Source organism: Pogona vitticeps, chromosome 3 (genome assembly GCF_051106095.1).
Source record: "Pogona vitticeps strain Pit_001003342236 chromosome 3, PviZW2.1, whole genome shotgun sequence".
NCBI classification, from domain to species: Eukaryota; Metazoa; Chordata; class Lepidosauria; order Squamata; family Agamidae; genus Pogona; species Pogona vitticeps.
In genome coordinates this window covers 55,520,102-55,535,750 of record NC_135785.1, presented here as the reverse complement: position 1 = coordinate 55,535,750, position 15,649 = coordinate 55,520,102, and the positions used below count along the sequence as shown (strand labels likewise).

Sequence of the window (15,649 nt, the reverse complement as noted above, 5' to 3'; positions counted from 1 at the left end):
GATGCATACCAAGCTTTTCAACTCAAGTCCAGCCTTGAAAACAGTACTGGCATCCTTATTAATACAGATCTTCCAAATTACATCTAATGGAATAAAATCAGCCAGCAAGTTTCCAACACTTCAGTTGAAAACTTATGTATACTAAGTCAGATCTTTGTTCCATCTATTCCAGTACACACTGACAGGTTGTCCATCTGCAGGATTTCAGGAAGAGGTTTTCCCTCCAGGGAACTTCTACATGCAAAGCATGTGCTCACCACTAAGCACATGTATAGAAGAAGAAGGTGTACATAAAATGGTACAACAGACGGTGGGTATCCAATGTGGTGTAGTAGACAGAATAATGGACTAGTACTCAGGAGGCCTGGGTTTGATTCCCTGCTCGGCCATGGAAGTTCATGTGTGAAACTGGTAAAACCGCTCCTTAAATCGCTCCTCACTTATCTTGAAAGTTCCATTAGGGTCACTATAAGTCAATTCTGACTTGACCGCACATAATAAAACAACAGAACAGATAATATATTTTAATTGCGGGGGGAGGAACACAATTTTGGAATGCTCACCTTGCATGAAAAACATAACTCTCTTTGAAAGAAGTCAGGAGAGCAAAATAGAGGGGTGTTTTATAATTTTCTTCTGTCATGCTAATGATCGTCTGGTGAGAAGTTCGACAACAGAGGAAGAATAAGAGGATACTGGTTAACAGGAAATAGTATACCTATTTGTTCTTACACTAAAATATTTGTTTATACAGTGGTGCCTCGCTAGATGATGATAATCCCTTCCACTGAAATACCTGTTTAGCAAAATCATCTAGCGAAAAGCATTTCCCTATTGGAATGCATTGAAACCTGTTTAATGCATTCCAATGGGGAAGAATTATCGTTGTCTAGCAAAGGTCAGCCATAGGAAAGCCGCTTTGCGAACCGCCGATCAGCTGTTTAAATAGCTGTCTTGCGAAGCTTAGGTCCCGAAAACCCACGTTTTGTGAGTGCGGAGGGAGCTGTCAAAATTGCTGTCTAGCGAAAATTGGTCTGCAAAGCAGGGACCAAGCACTGTCCAGCGAAACTCCCCCATAGGAATCACTGTTTTGCGAATCGCTATAGCGATCGTAAAAAGTCAATGTCTAGTGAAAAAACTGTCATGCGGGGTAACTGTCTAGCGAGGCACCACTGTACTAATATAGGAGGATGAGTGTGGCTGCTTTTAAAGATGGTATCTTCTCTTTAGTTTGGATACAGCCCACCTTACCACCTGTGGATGAATGTTACCATCTTTCTGCTAAGCATGCAGAGATGGCCTCTTTTAGCCTTTCACTAGCCCTGTTATTCCCAAAGCTGCTCCAAACCACTACTCCTAAAATCTTCAGAGGAGGCCCTTCTCTCAATCCCAGTTCCTTCACATTGGGTGGCAAGTCCTTTCGGCAGCAACTGAAGACCATAGCTATAGATAGGCTTTTAATAACTTACTGGACCATAAAGTTATTACAGTATATGTGTGTTTTAATGTATTTAAGGTGTTTTAAACCAGTGGTTCTTAACCTTTGTTACTCAGATGCTTTTGAACTGCAACTCCCAGAAACCCCAGTCAGCACAGCTGGTGGTGAAGGCTTCTGGGAGTTGCAGTCCAAAACTCCTGAGTAACCCAAGGTTAAGAACCAGTGTTTTAAACTGTTTAATTAATTGTTTTTAATACTATTCTATACTTAGTAGATTTTTAACGCAATGTTTACTGAATTTTTAGCTGGTTTGTTTTTTAACAATTTCTGACCTACCTTGGGTCCCAGTATTGGGAGAAAAGCAACATAAAATAGAATAAATATATTTACATGTTTTATCTTTTCTAGTGTCTTGATAAAACTATTTCCACTTTCATTCTCTAGGTTGTAGGCCCTTCTGCCCTGCACTTCAACCTTAACCTGTTGCCTTGTCATGAGGAAAACATATACATATATACAACTTGCACTTCTGACAAACAGGATATATTTAGAAAATCACTTTTTAAAATTGAAATGCAAAATGCTTTTTTAAAAAATTTATACTTCTGAACTCAAGATCAGATTTATGTAAATTTATGTCGTATATAATGAAATCAAGGGATTATTCAATGGCCAAAATCTTACTCAGTTTTTATGGCAGCATAATGCCTGGGTGTAAATCTTTGTGCCCAGTTGCGGCAAGTTAATAAGTTAATGTAGGCACTTGCTGCTGCATGATGACTTGTGTGACTGAGTGTGCCAATTATCATCTGATGGCAATTCATCACCATTTTATATCAATTTCATTATAGCAGTATGTGCAACTAATAGAATTTGGGACAATGTGTATCTAATACTTTCAGAATCAGAAATTTTAGTAATTAACATGAGGGCAATGAAGGCTCCTTTCACAAAAAGTAATCTTATGGTCATGCAGTCTTGCTCTGCATAATTAACAGTACAGTTTAAAATAAAACAAGCTTTCCAATAAAATGTCTTCCTGGAATACTCCTGCAGTCCAGGACATAAGCCAAGTCAGTCATACTTTATCATCATCATGTAATCCTCCCTGAAGGCCACCTCTTTAGACAGCTGAGAGATGGAAAACAACTATCACCCGAAAGTAACATCACTGGGGTGTAATGGCACAGACACCATGGGCAATACCTAAAACCTTGTTTAATAACTTTGAAAATAGAGTTACAGCTGGAATGGAGCACTGTGATGAATCAAATGCATCAGATCTAGCCTAAAGTACAATATACATAATGAAAGCAAACTTGCAGTGTTATTTTTACAGTATCACCAGTGCACACAGGAGGCATGACAGCAAAGAGAATTACTGTAAATCCTCCTTTATTTTTCCTAGTACCCTAAGATCTGCCAACTTAGGCCAATTCAAACACTGTCTCAGTCCATAGATATGAGCTACATCCAGAATGAAGAAACAAATACACTTCCTAGCACCTTCTTAGATTAAGAATTTCTTTTCAGTACTAGAATTGAGCTGAATTACATACAAATCTATCCCTAGTTTCCCAACTCCAAGAAACTTTCTTCTATTTTGATATGTGGCAGGAGATTTTTGTTATTGCTGTTTAATGATTTAGAGACATAAACTTTGACATACTGCAAATCACTGAAAGATTAACCAACAGCCCTACTTCATATTTCTTCTGCCCATCCCTACCTTACAAGTACTAGTAAAAAGTAAATCACTTTCCCCAAATTCTGTCTTTTAAGTTCTCCTCCCCAACACCTTTTCTTTTTAGGGTGAAACAGAATACTGTATAGAAACAGAACAGCCAGAACTTGGGGAAACAGTTTCCAGGTACCTGGGAAGCTTTACTCTTTCACTTTCTCCAATTGGGGCAAGTAATGCAGTCTCAAGAAATGTTCTTCTAAGTTCAGACTGAGTCCTGAGCCAGTCACTCCTTCCCTTTTACCAACTACAGAAGCAGTGGCCATAATTAAGCCAACCGACAACTCACTTTCTTGTCTCCTTGTTTCTCAGGGCAGTGATCCTGGGGAAGTAGGAGACCCTCTTGAATGTTCTCCATCCCTGGCATACAAGGGAGGAATAACCAGGGATCACTGTAATCAAGTACAGTCGCACATGCTTAGTTGCACTATGATCAAGGAAGAAACCATGCTCGAAAAGACTCAGACTTGGAAACATTTTTCACAACCACCAGCCAGAAAGGCTACAGAGGGGGATCAGAGTACGCTCAGAGCCTACTGTTATACAAATTTCCTTATAAGCACAAACCAGCAGGTGGTTCCAGAGCATTGGGGCACTATCAACTGAATCTTCCAGATGCTGTTAATTTTTTTTTTTTGCTTTCTCTTTTCTTTTTTGCATGATTTTTTATTTGTTCTTAATCACCATATTGTTGTATGTCCTGCTATACAGGCTCTGTGGGATGTTTAGGTTTTAACCTGTGAATTACTCAGAGTAGTGTTTGCACTAATGGGGCAGTATATGCATAAAATAAATAAATATAAATCACAACTTCAGAGCTCTCAACAGAAGATTGCACTGATGTCTCTTCTGAAATCTACCAGAGATTTTTGAATAATATTTCTCACCATTTCTATGGCGATTTGGGAATATTCAAAGCATCAGTGTGGAATGGTAGCTAGAATGTTAGAAATGGATTGATAGGGGAGGCAGACTGAAATCCCTGCTCAGTTAAGTCATTTAACTCATTGGGAGAACTTTGGTTAACTGCACACATTCCCTCCCTCCTTTAGTCTAACCTGACTAAAAGGGAAATAGGAGGGGAATCCATATACTGTATTTTTTATTCCATAAGACGCACTTCCCCCAAAAAAAGTGGGAGGAAAAGGGTGTGTGTCTTATGAAGCGAATACTGTAAAAAAAATCCCTCTGGTGGTCAGTCTGATAATTACACCTTTTTTACAACGGTGATCTGGAAGGACACTGCCTCAAGCTGCTGGAACTAGGCAAAACAGTGGTGGCTTAACAGACACCCCCCGCCGAGCCCATGCTGCTGTCATACGCGGCTGGACTCTGTACTCATTAGTAGCGCTGGTACTACAGGGCATCCGTAGCAGCCCTGTAGGACCAGCGCCGCTTACTGGACAGTTGGATCACATGACCAGCCAGATGCCAGGGTGGAGAAGCAGAGAGAGAGAGAGAGAGAGAGAGAGAGAGAACACTGCAGAGGAAGGGAGAAGACTCGTCCAGGTACACAGATACCATAATACAGAGGAATTCCTGGCTGGATTACTGGCTGGTGACATTAAGGGGCACATATGGATGGCAGTATCAATTAAGGGGCACAATATGGATGACAATATCAATTAAAAATGAGGTGCATCTTATGGTAAAGTGCACCTTATGGAGCGAAAAATACGGTATTATTTGAGCTCCTCAGAGAAAGAGCAGATTATAACAGAAATATAAAGTAAATCTGGAAATATATATTATTTTAGCAAATCTTGAAATACCTTAGTAAAATAATTGGAGGATGATTGTGGTTTTCCTAATAAATGGATGAGTCTAAGGTAGGTGAGAACACCTCACTAGGAGGCAGAACAGTATGTTTGCATTTTGACAGTATTAGAATGGTAAAATATAGATATCCTGCAGAATGTCCAATATTAAAAGGGAAAAAAGCTGAAATATAAATAGTCTTTAAATCCTAGTGACATTTTAAAAGGCCATTAGGAAAACATGCTTTTTAAAAGTGTTTTTTCTCAAAGGATTAACCATGTACAAAATCCACCTCACCTACTATTTCACATTTTCCTCTGAAATCATCTTCCTGATTTTGGATCACATAAATAAAGTCACATAGTCTGTTATTCCTAAAGGAGATGCAATCTATTTTTGGTCTTAGAGACATCAGCATTAACATTCCCACCAACACCCACTATCCAGTAGGAGTTAGACCTCTCCACAAAAAGCCAGACATCTGGCTTCATTTTCAAAGTGCCCACATCAAAGTGCTAAGATAGTTTCTAAAAGAGGAAACATCTCCTGCATCTTCTTACACTGCTGACAGGACACTCCTCCATTTCATCCATAACAAGCTCAAAGAAATCATGTGGGTTTCAGCCTATGTTGAAACTACCTCTTCTCTGTAAATCATATTGTTCTGCAAACCTGGATAAGCAAATTGGCAAAAACATACTTAGGAATAAATTTTTCACCTAACGGGAAGACTATTTTCTAGACATCCTGGATGTCAATGGAAAGAGTAGCAAATAACTGATGAAATGCAATCACCAATATTGAGATGTATCCAGCGTGTCTGCAGCCCGTGAGCTGTCAGCTATATTCCCTTTTACTCTTAAAAGATCCAAGAAGAGTGTCCTGAACAATGAAGAAGGCAGTAATATTCTGTACTGTCCAGACTTAACCTTGAGCATCTGTCAACAGTATATGAACAAGCATTTTTCAAAACTGGCCAGTGCAATGGGAAATGATGGTGGAGAATACAGATAAAAGACCTTAAAAATAAGAGAAACATTCCAAACACAGCTTCTTCCAAAGGAAACCCAACGCTAAAACACAGATTTTAATTTCTGGGGGGGGGGGGACTTCAACTGCTATATTTTTTTTCCTTTCTCTTCTTAAGGAAGAGGCTCCCAGCAAATTTAACAGCAACAATACTCCTCCCCGGTTTCTTAAGAATAAAGCAACCACAATGCTAACTACTGTACAACAGTAGAATCACCACTTATGATAGAAACAAATGATAGTTTCCCATATTCAGATCTCAGAATCATAACCTGAAGCACAAGGCTTCTAATTACATAAAATGGAAAGGAGAATCTTTAGTAACTAGAACATAGCTCTGAATGCTCAGGGTGCTCACTTCCTGAGAAGGTGAAACAAATGTTCTTAGATCAGCAAATTTCCACTGGTTGAAATATTCAATTTAGGCCGGGAAAAGAGAAAGCTCATAACTGGAAGAAGGAAATTCTTAACTAACATGAGTGCCTGAATGGTTACAACACTGAACTTTCTCTCACTTCCAGGATTATGTAAATTAACTTGCTTTGTTTTGTGACTAGCCTTCTGGACCTAAAGCAAATGATTCCTGTTTCTGACTGTAGAGTGGTTCTAGGTGATGCCTTTACTTTGCAATCATCTTGTCTGAATCACAGAATTTTACAGCTTTCACTTGCAAACCTCCCCACTGCTTCTTCTGTCTCATCTAACACAACAAACAGTTAAAGAGGAAGGGATAGCACAGTTACACAATGGCTGAAATCTAGTTGCCAGAAATGATGCCACAGAAGGCTGATGGCATCATCAGCTATGGCAATTTTTTGGAAATTAAAATGTTCTGATCCCCCTCCTCCAATGTTCCATCTACAGTAATTTTCATCCTCATGTGCAAGTGGGGTCAGGGTTTAATCTGAAACCCAAAAGTAAACAGGCACTGACACCAGCTGCCACTGTGTGGCACCGACGGAGCTCTGCGCACACACCTTAGAGGGAACGTTGCTCCCTTCCCAGAGTCGGATACTCCCTTGAGATTCTTTCACCAAGGGGAAGCCATTGGCAGCCACATGGTGGGGGAAGGGATGTCTTTTTCTGAAAATCACAGCCACTAGCTGAATAATTTAACCACTCGCAGTGGTTTTTGGAAATGTAAAATCCCCCCCCCCCCATTCCATGGCCTTCAATGGCTTCCCCACAACAATAGGGATCCCAAGCATGCCTTGGGACCTTTTAGGTAGAAAACTGGAAATATTTTTTTGAAAAATCACCATATGTAATGACATCATCAGCCTTAAGTGGCACAACAGGATTTCGGACAATGTATTTGATTGTCTAGGAGCTTTCTGCCTGGAAGCAGCCATACTTAGTGGTGCCCTTCTTACACCTACTATAATTTAGGCATAAGTGCAGTCACAGATCAAATATTTTATTTGTATGCTTGCTTGTAAATACTAAAAAAGAAAGAAAAAGAAGCTACAAAATGCCTCACCCAACCAGACTTTGCCAGTTCAGAGACAATGCTATTTCTACAATGCCTTTTCCTTGACTTAGAAAATATACCCACACTTCAAATGCATTTTCCTCCAATGTTTTCAACAGATTTGTCCATGCCAAACATCTCAATTCTTAGATGAAAATCTATGATCATTTTGTGAAGTAAAAAAAAGCTAAACATGATACATGGATATTATCTTTCCCATATAAAATAATCACAAGAGACATGAGATTCAATGGTGAATTATTTTGCAAAAATTACTTTCAGGATACAATCATTTTGTTGTGTGGAGCTACATTTGCTTAATTTTATAAATTTTACTACATGTGGTCATATTGGATGGTTGCAAGCGTTTGAAAGCAAATACGTGATGAACTCTTTAAAATCACCCCAGAAAATGTAGCCTCGGATCCCAAATATATTTTACTGTTTTATGCCACCAATAAGGATTTATGATAAAAAGAACTGATAATTTTCCTACTGATGACAGTAAGTAAAGCCCAATAATGGGAATAATCTGATAAGCTCATTATGGAACATTATTAACCAAGCAAAACTGGTGTATTGCATTGCCTAAAATTTTGAAATTCCAGATTCATTTCAGGACAGAGTGAACCAAATACATTTGTTCCACATGGTAGCAGTTTTTCCCCCTAGATGCCAACAGGCTCTTCTGGAGAACTAAAATCTCCCAGAACTCTTTGGTTAAAAAAATTGCCTTGCACAGCCAAATGTCACAGCTTTCATTTATGCTTTGTGTCCTGCTTCAGAGTGACTCTTTTCTGCATAATGTATTCTGCTGATCTTTTTTTTAAAGAATTGAGAAGTCTGACTCTTCAAATTGCTTCCAAACCCCTGTAGAAGCATGAAGATGAAGCCATGAGCCATGAATGGGTAACCTTCACAAGTTTGGAAGCAACACTCAACAGTCCCAAGACCCTGCAGGGTGCAAATGTTCACAAAACTCCCACTCCCACAAATTCCTCTTACAGTTGTTATTTTTAATGAAAAAGCTCTCTTGCAACCTCTAGTTTTTACACACTTTTTTTAACAAAATTGGGCAAAGTGTCAGTAGCCCCAGGGTTGCCAGAGCTCTCAGAACACAGCAACATTTTTCCCAACACTTGTTCCCCACAGGAAACAGGGGGACCTTTAGCTAACAAATGTCTTCTGCCAAGTTCTAATGTTTTGGAGAGGTTTAGCAGGACTGTGGTGCAGCACCTGGACTTTGCTGGCTCTATGTAGCCCCCAGTCCACAAGTTGCACACTCCAGCTTTAAGCTTACCTTGCTAAGAGACATTCTCAGCTCCCAAGTGGTTTAAAGAGTGGCCCTAACATAGTTGGCACAGTAAAAAAACTAGCATGGTTTTGTTATTTATTTATTTATTTATTAGATTTATATACCGCCCATCTAGAACGTGTCTATTCTGGGTGATTATCATTATCATCTTAGAACTACAGGGCTGAACAGAACCCTATAGATCAGGGGTGTCAAACTCAAATTCATCGGGGGCCGCATCAGCAGTTTGGTCCCCATCAAAGGGCCGGTTGTATCTGGAGGTCTTACCAACCTTCACTTTGTGACCCGACAATCAGCTATTGCACAACCATTTCGGGGCTTCCGGCAGCGTTTTTGCGCGCTCCCCTTGCTTACCAAGGGCGCGAAAACGCTGCGCCCCGGCCCCTTTCGGTTGTTCCGGCGGCCATTTTGGACCTGCCAGACAGCTGATGGCAGCCATTTTGGTGCCCTCGTTGTGCGAGGGGAGGGCGTGAAAATGGCTGCCGGCCCCTGGGAAACATCGCACAACGGTGAGTATTCTATGGCATTGGAACGCATTAAACGCTGTTTAATGCGTTCCAATGCCTTTTTGTGTTCCATAGTGCGATGTTTCCCACAGCGAAGGTTAATCCGGAACGGATTAACCTCGCTGTGCGGGGCACCACTGTACTCCGTGCAGGCACGGAGTAAATTCATTGAAAAAAAAAAGGGGAGGCTGCAAGGCTGGCGGCGGCTCCGCGGGCCATCAGACGAGGTCTGGCGGGCCGGATTTGGCCCGCGGGCCTTGTGTTTGACACCCCTGCTATAGATCTTTGAGTTCAGCCTCTGTTAGGGAGGCACAGTGTGGAATCAAACTCCCAACGTCTGGGCCACTGCCAGATACCTAAACCACTATGCTGCTATTCAGGAGTTCTCTGGCTACATGCTCATCCACATTAATTTCAGAAGTGCAACTTTAGTAATAATTAAAACAGACTGATGAAGTACATTCTCTAGAACCTCTTTCAGTATAAATCTACTTCACAAATTCATCATCATCATCTTAGAACTGCAGAGCTTGAAGTGACCCTATGGATCATCAAGCCCAGCCCCTGCCAAGGAGGCATAGTGGGGAATCAAACTCCCAACCTCTGGCTCCACAGCCAGATGCCTAAGCCACTGTTGTCAGTCTTTAGACAAGAGAAATTCTACAACAAACTCGTTAGATGCAAAATCCAAGCTTTACTGCCATTTAATTTTAACACCATTTAATTTTAAAAGTAAATAATGACTATTACAACGCAATATAAGATCAAAGCTCCATTTAGATATACTGTATAAACATGGACCTACTTCGTTCAATTTTGTGGGAGTGGGGAAGATAATAGACACACAAGGGAGTTCTAAGCATTTAGCAAAGTCTAATAAAAATGCCTCTTCTTAGAAAGCTGATTACTCTGACTTCTGCACTCTGATCAGTAGAACCACTAATGAAGAGTGAAATATAATTTTTCCTCCTTAAACAGTGCTAGTTGCTCTCCTGTGTCAAGTGATAGCTGAGGATCTAAATGACAACTTCTGCAGCAGCCAATATGTAAGCAGTTTTGCATTTCTCATGGGGACCCACTATCAATGAAACTGCAATATATATTGTGACATCCTTGATGTGAAATCTTGCCAATTGCTTTAAAACTATAATTACCATGGGCAAACTGTCACTCAGACAACCCGATAATACCACAACTAGACATCCAAAAATGTAATCAGAATCTCTCTCTCCCTCCCTATGTATTTATTACATTTATATACTGCTGTTCCTTTAGTGAAATCAAAGCAGTATCTGCAGCTCTCCTTGTGGCAAAACATTCCTATTATTTTTACCTCTGAACTACAGGCATAAAATGAACATAAAATATATGTACATTCAATACAGCAATACTAAACTAGCAGTTTATTTAGTATTAAATATTTATCATATTTGATTTGCATACAGCTGATTATGCTAGATAGGAATTGCTATCAGTTCAAAAAGGCTGTAATGAATAAGGCATTTGCTAATGATGCCCAGTTCTTAAACAAGAAAATGTGAACAATATATCTGGTAGAAAGGCAGTGTATTTCCAGTTTAAAAAATCTTCTCGCAAATGAAAAATATTTTAAGACTGCAAAACAGGGTGTTTAAGTACAACTTATGTAATTATGGCTGGGTTCTGACAGTTCAAGGCATAGTTGCTTTATTCCTGGTTCTGATTCAATGTTGAGCATGGCTATTGCAAAAGCTTTCTTATTTTTAATATATGTAGATTTGCATTGAGACAAACCACAAATATACCTAGTTTTAGAAATGAAGCTGACTGGAAAATGGAACTGTGGTACCCAAGCCTCCCTAAGGACCGCTTCGACAGGCCACTTACCTACCACCTTTGCACTGAGGCAAGTCCTAAGACCTCAACGGTGCATAGCATAAGCCCCTTGAACATGTATGACCTTAAAAGAACACTTTACTTTTACCCAGTACTTTGCAAGTACAGACTACATATCCCACAGGAGCTGACACCAGAGCAAATATTAGGCGAAAAGGAACTAAGCACAAAAACAAATAAAACAAAAGTAAGTAAGCAAAATGGTTTCAAATTTCCGTTATCTCCTCCTAGAGTTTGTTTGTCAGTAAACTAGAATCTGACAGCAATGAAGAAATTGCAGTCCAGAAGATGTGAACATTTCTTTAAGGAGATATGCATGCATTTAAAACATTTCTAAAGTCATATGGTAATCTGTTCCTGATGCAATAGCAATCAAAATATTGCAAAACTTCTGACAAAGCTCAAATTATTCTAAAACATGTAACTTTACAGTCTACAGTTTTTTACACTCCACCAAAACTGAGACCACACTATGATCTTCCTTTTAGTTATAACTTTATAGATAACCAGAAGTTAAACTCCTCTGCTTTTTACAAGTTAGGTATTGCACATAACTGCAGAAGGTCAATGTACTAGAGGTAGTTCTTGCCTCAGTTTCAGGGTGGATAAAAATCAATATTTTTTTAAAAATCAAATTGATTTAAATCACAATTTAAATTAATCTGATTTAAATCAAATTCACCCTGCTCCATTTTAAAATAATTTTACACAAGGCAAAATAGATTCATTTTTTTTGAAAAATCAAGGGTGACTGTTCTATCTTCTAGCATTTCATTGAAAATGAAACTGCTAATACATAAATGGCAAAACAGATTATGTTCCTTTAAGTTTTCAGTTTAAATACCACCACTTGCTATTTTCCACTGAATCCTAATATGTTAGGTGGTATATGGCAAATGACTATACCTTGCTCCTTAGAACAAATGAGGAAATGCTCAAACAGCTCCTGAGTCATTTCAGACTTGGTACAAGTGTCTTATTCTACCTTCCAGAGAGCAGTTTGGTCAGTGGTTACTGTTCCTCATTCCAGAATATATTTGAAGTAATAAAATCACGACTACTTTTAAACTTCAGAAGAAAAACAACAACTTTGAAAACAGGATTCAGAAGAATACACATACTTTACCGCAACAGCTTATGTTTCGAACTCCAGATTATGGAGTTTGCTTTAATGCTGAACAATGTCAAGACAAAAACAAAAACAGAAACCAAACTTATTAGAAGAAAACTGAAAATGTTAAATTGCACATTTCCATGTTAGAAAACTATAAGTGAAACCCACAGAATAGAGAACAGGGAAGGGCAGATAAATCTTTGTGACAATTCATTATATTAAAAAGTAAGTTTATTCTCTCTATATGCAAGTGTTTGATGTGAAGAAAAAGAAGTCCCTTCTATCTCACAAAAAAAATGGAGAAACAAAGAGAGGCAGGATATGTGTGGGTATGAATGGATAACTTGACAAGTTGCTGTTTTAAAAAAGAGCAATAACAAACATTCTCCACCCTAACCAGTAAAAACAAACAAGACAAAAACAAGTTACCTGGCGCAGCCCTAAAAGGAAAGGCATTCTGCATTCTTATAATCCACAGTAAGCGTTTAAACAAAGGAATTTCTAAAACCCCATAATAATCATTTCTTCATTTGATATGGAGAGGCTTCATCCGCAATCCTATTTAAATCAGGACTTCCCTGGCTGAGAATGTTAAGTAAACAGGGTCCCAGGACACAGCTTGCACTCACTCAGTCTCTCTTTCTCCTCCCTGTGACCAATCTCAGAGCTGCTGTAGTGTTTTCCAAGAGGGAAGTGACATCAGTAGCAGCACTGCAAGGCAGGGGGAGTTACAGACAGCTGCTGATTAACAACTCAGAGAGGCCTACAGCACAGCAGAAAATACACAATGGTTACTAAACAGAGAGCGCCAGAACTCTGGGATTTAGTTAAAAACTACTGCTTATTAATAGACATCTCCCCAAATACAGTTCTGTCATTTAGCTGTCTGCTTGTAGAAATCTAATTTTTAAGTTAAAATCATCTCTAAAGAAAATTTTTTTAAGAATACCTCTGTGCTTTCTTCCAAAATAATTTCAATAAAGGCAAATGGTAATAACATAGGATACTACATTATTTTTATTGCACCTGCTCATTAACAAGTAGAGTTCATAAACAAAAGAAAGCCATGTGCTCAATACAAAATACAAATGGAAGAGTAAGAGATACTTTTATAGACCACTAAAAATCTCCATACAATATGTGAGCTTTTGTGGATCAAGACTAGAGATGAAAGTATTTATATTTGTATACGAATATGAATACCCCCGCGCAGCTAGAGTTAACAAGGGTCCAGCCCCGTCCACTCACGTGTCCACCGCTACCAGCCCCACTCTTCCTTCCAATCGCTCCAGAGAGCCGGGTCAGCTAGACACTCGTCAGCCTGTCAGGGAGACTCATCTTCCATCCTTCTTCCAGGAATGGCTAGCCAACAGGATGCTCCAGAGCAATTGGAAGGAAGAGTGGGGCTGTTGCCAACAGACATATGAATGGACAGTATGGCCCCAGGGTGACAGCTCCTCGTTAACTCCAGCTGTGCGGGAGTATTCGTATTCATTTACAAATACCCCATCTCTAATCAAGACCATTTCATCAGGCTTGTACCAGTGTGAATAATTTAAAGTCCAAAAGTTCATGTCAAGATGGATTTTGCCAGGAAAGTTAACCTTAGATGTAAAGTCCAAAAGTTCCTGGCAAAATGGATTTCGCCTGTCACATCTTAGATGTAACTCAGGAAAGATGCAGACGGCATTAGAGCTGTTGTATTAAAGTTACAGCTGAGGCAGCTGTGGATTGGAAATCATGTCCTAGTTCTTCAAACAAAGAAGCACAGGCCAGGTACACACAGAGACACACCTTCTCATTTGGCCTTTATCTGAGAATTCAGACATTAATTACAAATGTTCATTATATGTGAAGTGCCTCCCACTTCCATCTCACAACCTGTTTAGATTTTATTCCCTTACCAAAACAGTTTGTGTAGACATGCTAACCCCTCATATGAATATGTATATTCCAGAACACCAGAGCACAGTCATAAAAAAATGCAACAACTGTTCTCAGAAACACATAACACTAAGTACAACTAGTACCAAACATAAATCTTACATCTGGGAGTTTATAAAAATGTATAGCTATAGTGAACCATCAACAATCTGAAATGGAATAGACCTCATCAGTGAGACCAAGGCCTGAGTCATAAAACTTGTTGGTACAAGAACACAGAACTGTGCCTACGATTTAAATATCATCAATGCAGCATTAAGGCAAAACCTGCATACGTAATGGACCAAGGATCACAGCCAGGCAAGCACTCTACTGGTCTCACTGAAACTTGTCTGAAGGAAGTACAGTATATTTGGAAGTTTTTCAATATATGGTATTTCTAGGCATTGTCTTACTTTCTATCTACTGTTAATCCCACTGTGAACCTCAGTAGAGTAGCTGATAGCCTTCAAAATCTCCCATGATATATCAATCTCAGAAATAATTGTATTTCACGTTCTCCTTAGTCATATCAGATAGCACTTTGATAATCTGCTAGCAAATATACAGTGGTGCCTCGCTTAGTGACGTTAATCCGTGCAGGAAAAAACGTCACTAAGCGATTTTTAAAAGCCCATAGAAACGCATTAAAATGCATTTAATGCGTTCCTCTGGGCTTAAAAACTCACCTTATGTGAAAATCCTCCATAGGGGCTGCCATTTTCGGTGCCTCTAAAGCGAGGCAACACAGCAGGCGGCCATTTTGGAACCACCGATCAGCTGTGCGAAAATGGGGCCTTTGGGATGATCGCGGGGGAGCGCTTCCCTGCGATCATCCCAAAGGCCCCGCCAATCAGCTGTGCGAAAATGGGGCCTTTGGGATGATCACGGGGGAGCGCTTCCCCATGATCATCCCAAAGGCCCCCCTGATCACCTGTGCTTCGTCTCTCTCTCTCTCCACCCCTCGCAGCTGCAGCCTCAGCAGGGAGACTGAGGCACCGCTGCCACCACCCTGGCCGAGAAAGCTGCGAAGGGAGAGAGAGAGAGAGCAGAAGCACATCTGATCAGCGGGGGTTTGCGATGATGGCAAACCCCCGCCTATCAGCTGTGCTTCGTCTCTCTCTCTCTCTCCACCGCTCGCAGCTCCAGCCTTGGCAGGGAGACTGACAGCCTCGGCAGGGAGACTGAGGCACTACCGCCACCACCCTGGCCGAGAAAGACCCTCTGCGATCATCGCAAACCCCCGCCGATCAGCTGTGCTTCAGCTCTCTCTCTCTCCACCCCTCACAGCTTAGCTGATCGGCGGGGCCTTTGGGATGATCGCAGGGAAGCACTCCCCCGCAATCATCCCAAAGGCCCCATTTTTGCACAGCTGATCGGCGGGGCCTTTGGGATGATCGCAGGGAAGCGCTTCCCCGCAATCATTCCAAAGGCCCCATTTTTGCACAGCTGATCGGCAGGGCCTTTGGGATGATCGCG

At 40.3% G+C, this 15,649-nt stretch overlaps 1 protein-coding gene across 2 annotated transcripts in view; it reads right to left on the bottom strand.

Moving 5' to 3' along the window:
* The window catches only part of WBP1L (WW domain binding protein 1 like), a 75,651-nt gene that overhangs the window by 17,864 nt on the left and 42,138 nt on the right, over window positions 1-15,649 (bottom strand). Inside the window, exon 1 of one of the 2 annotated variants that reach the window (XM_020790807.3) lies at window positions 12,677-12,924. The exons of the other annotated variant lie outside the window; for it this stretch is intronic. Within the exon in view, the coding sequence (XP_020646466.1) occupies window positions 12,677-12,703 (27 nt within the window). The 5' untranslated portion in view covers window positions 12,704-12,924. Of the gene's footprint in view, window positions 1-12,676; window positions 12,925-15,649 lie in introns of those variants that run through there. 2 annotated transcript variants of the gene reach the window in all.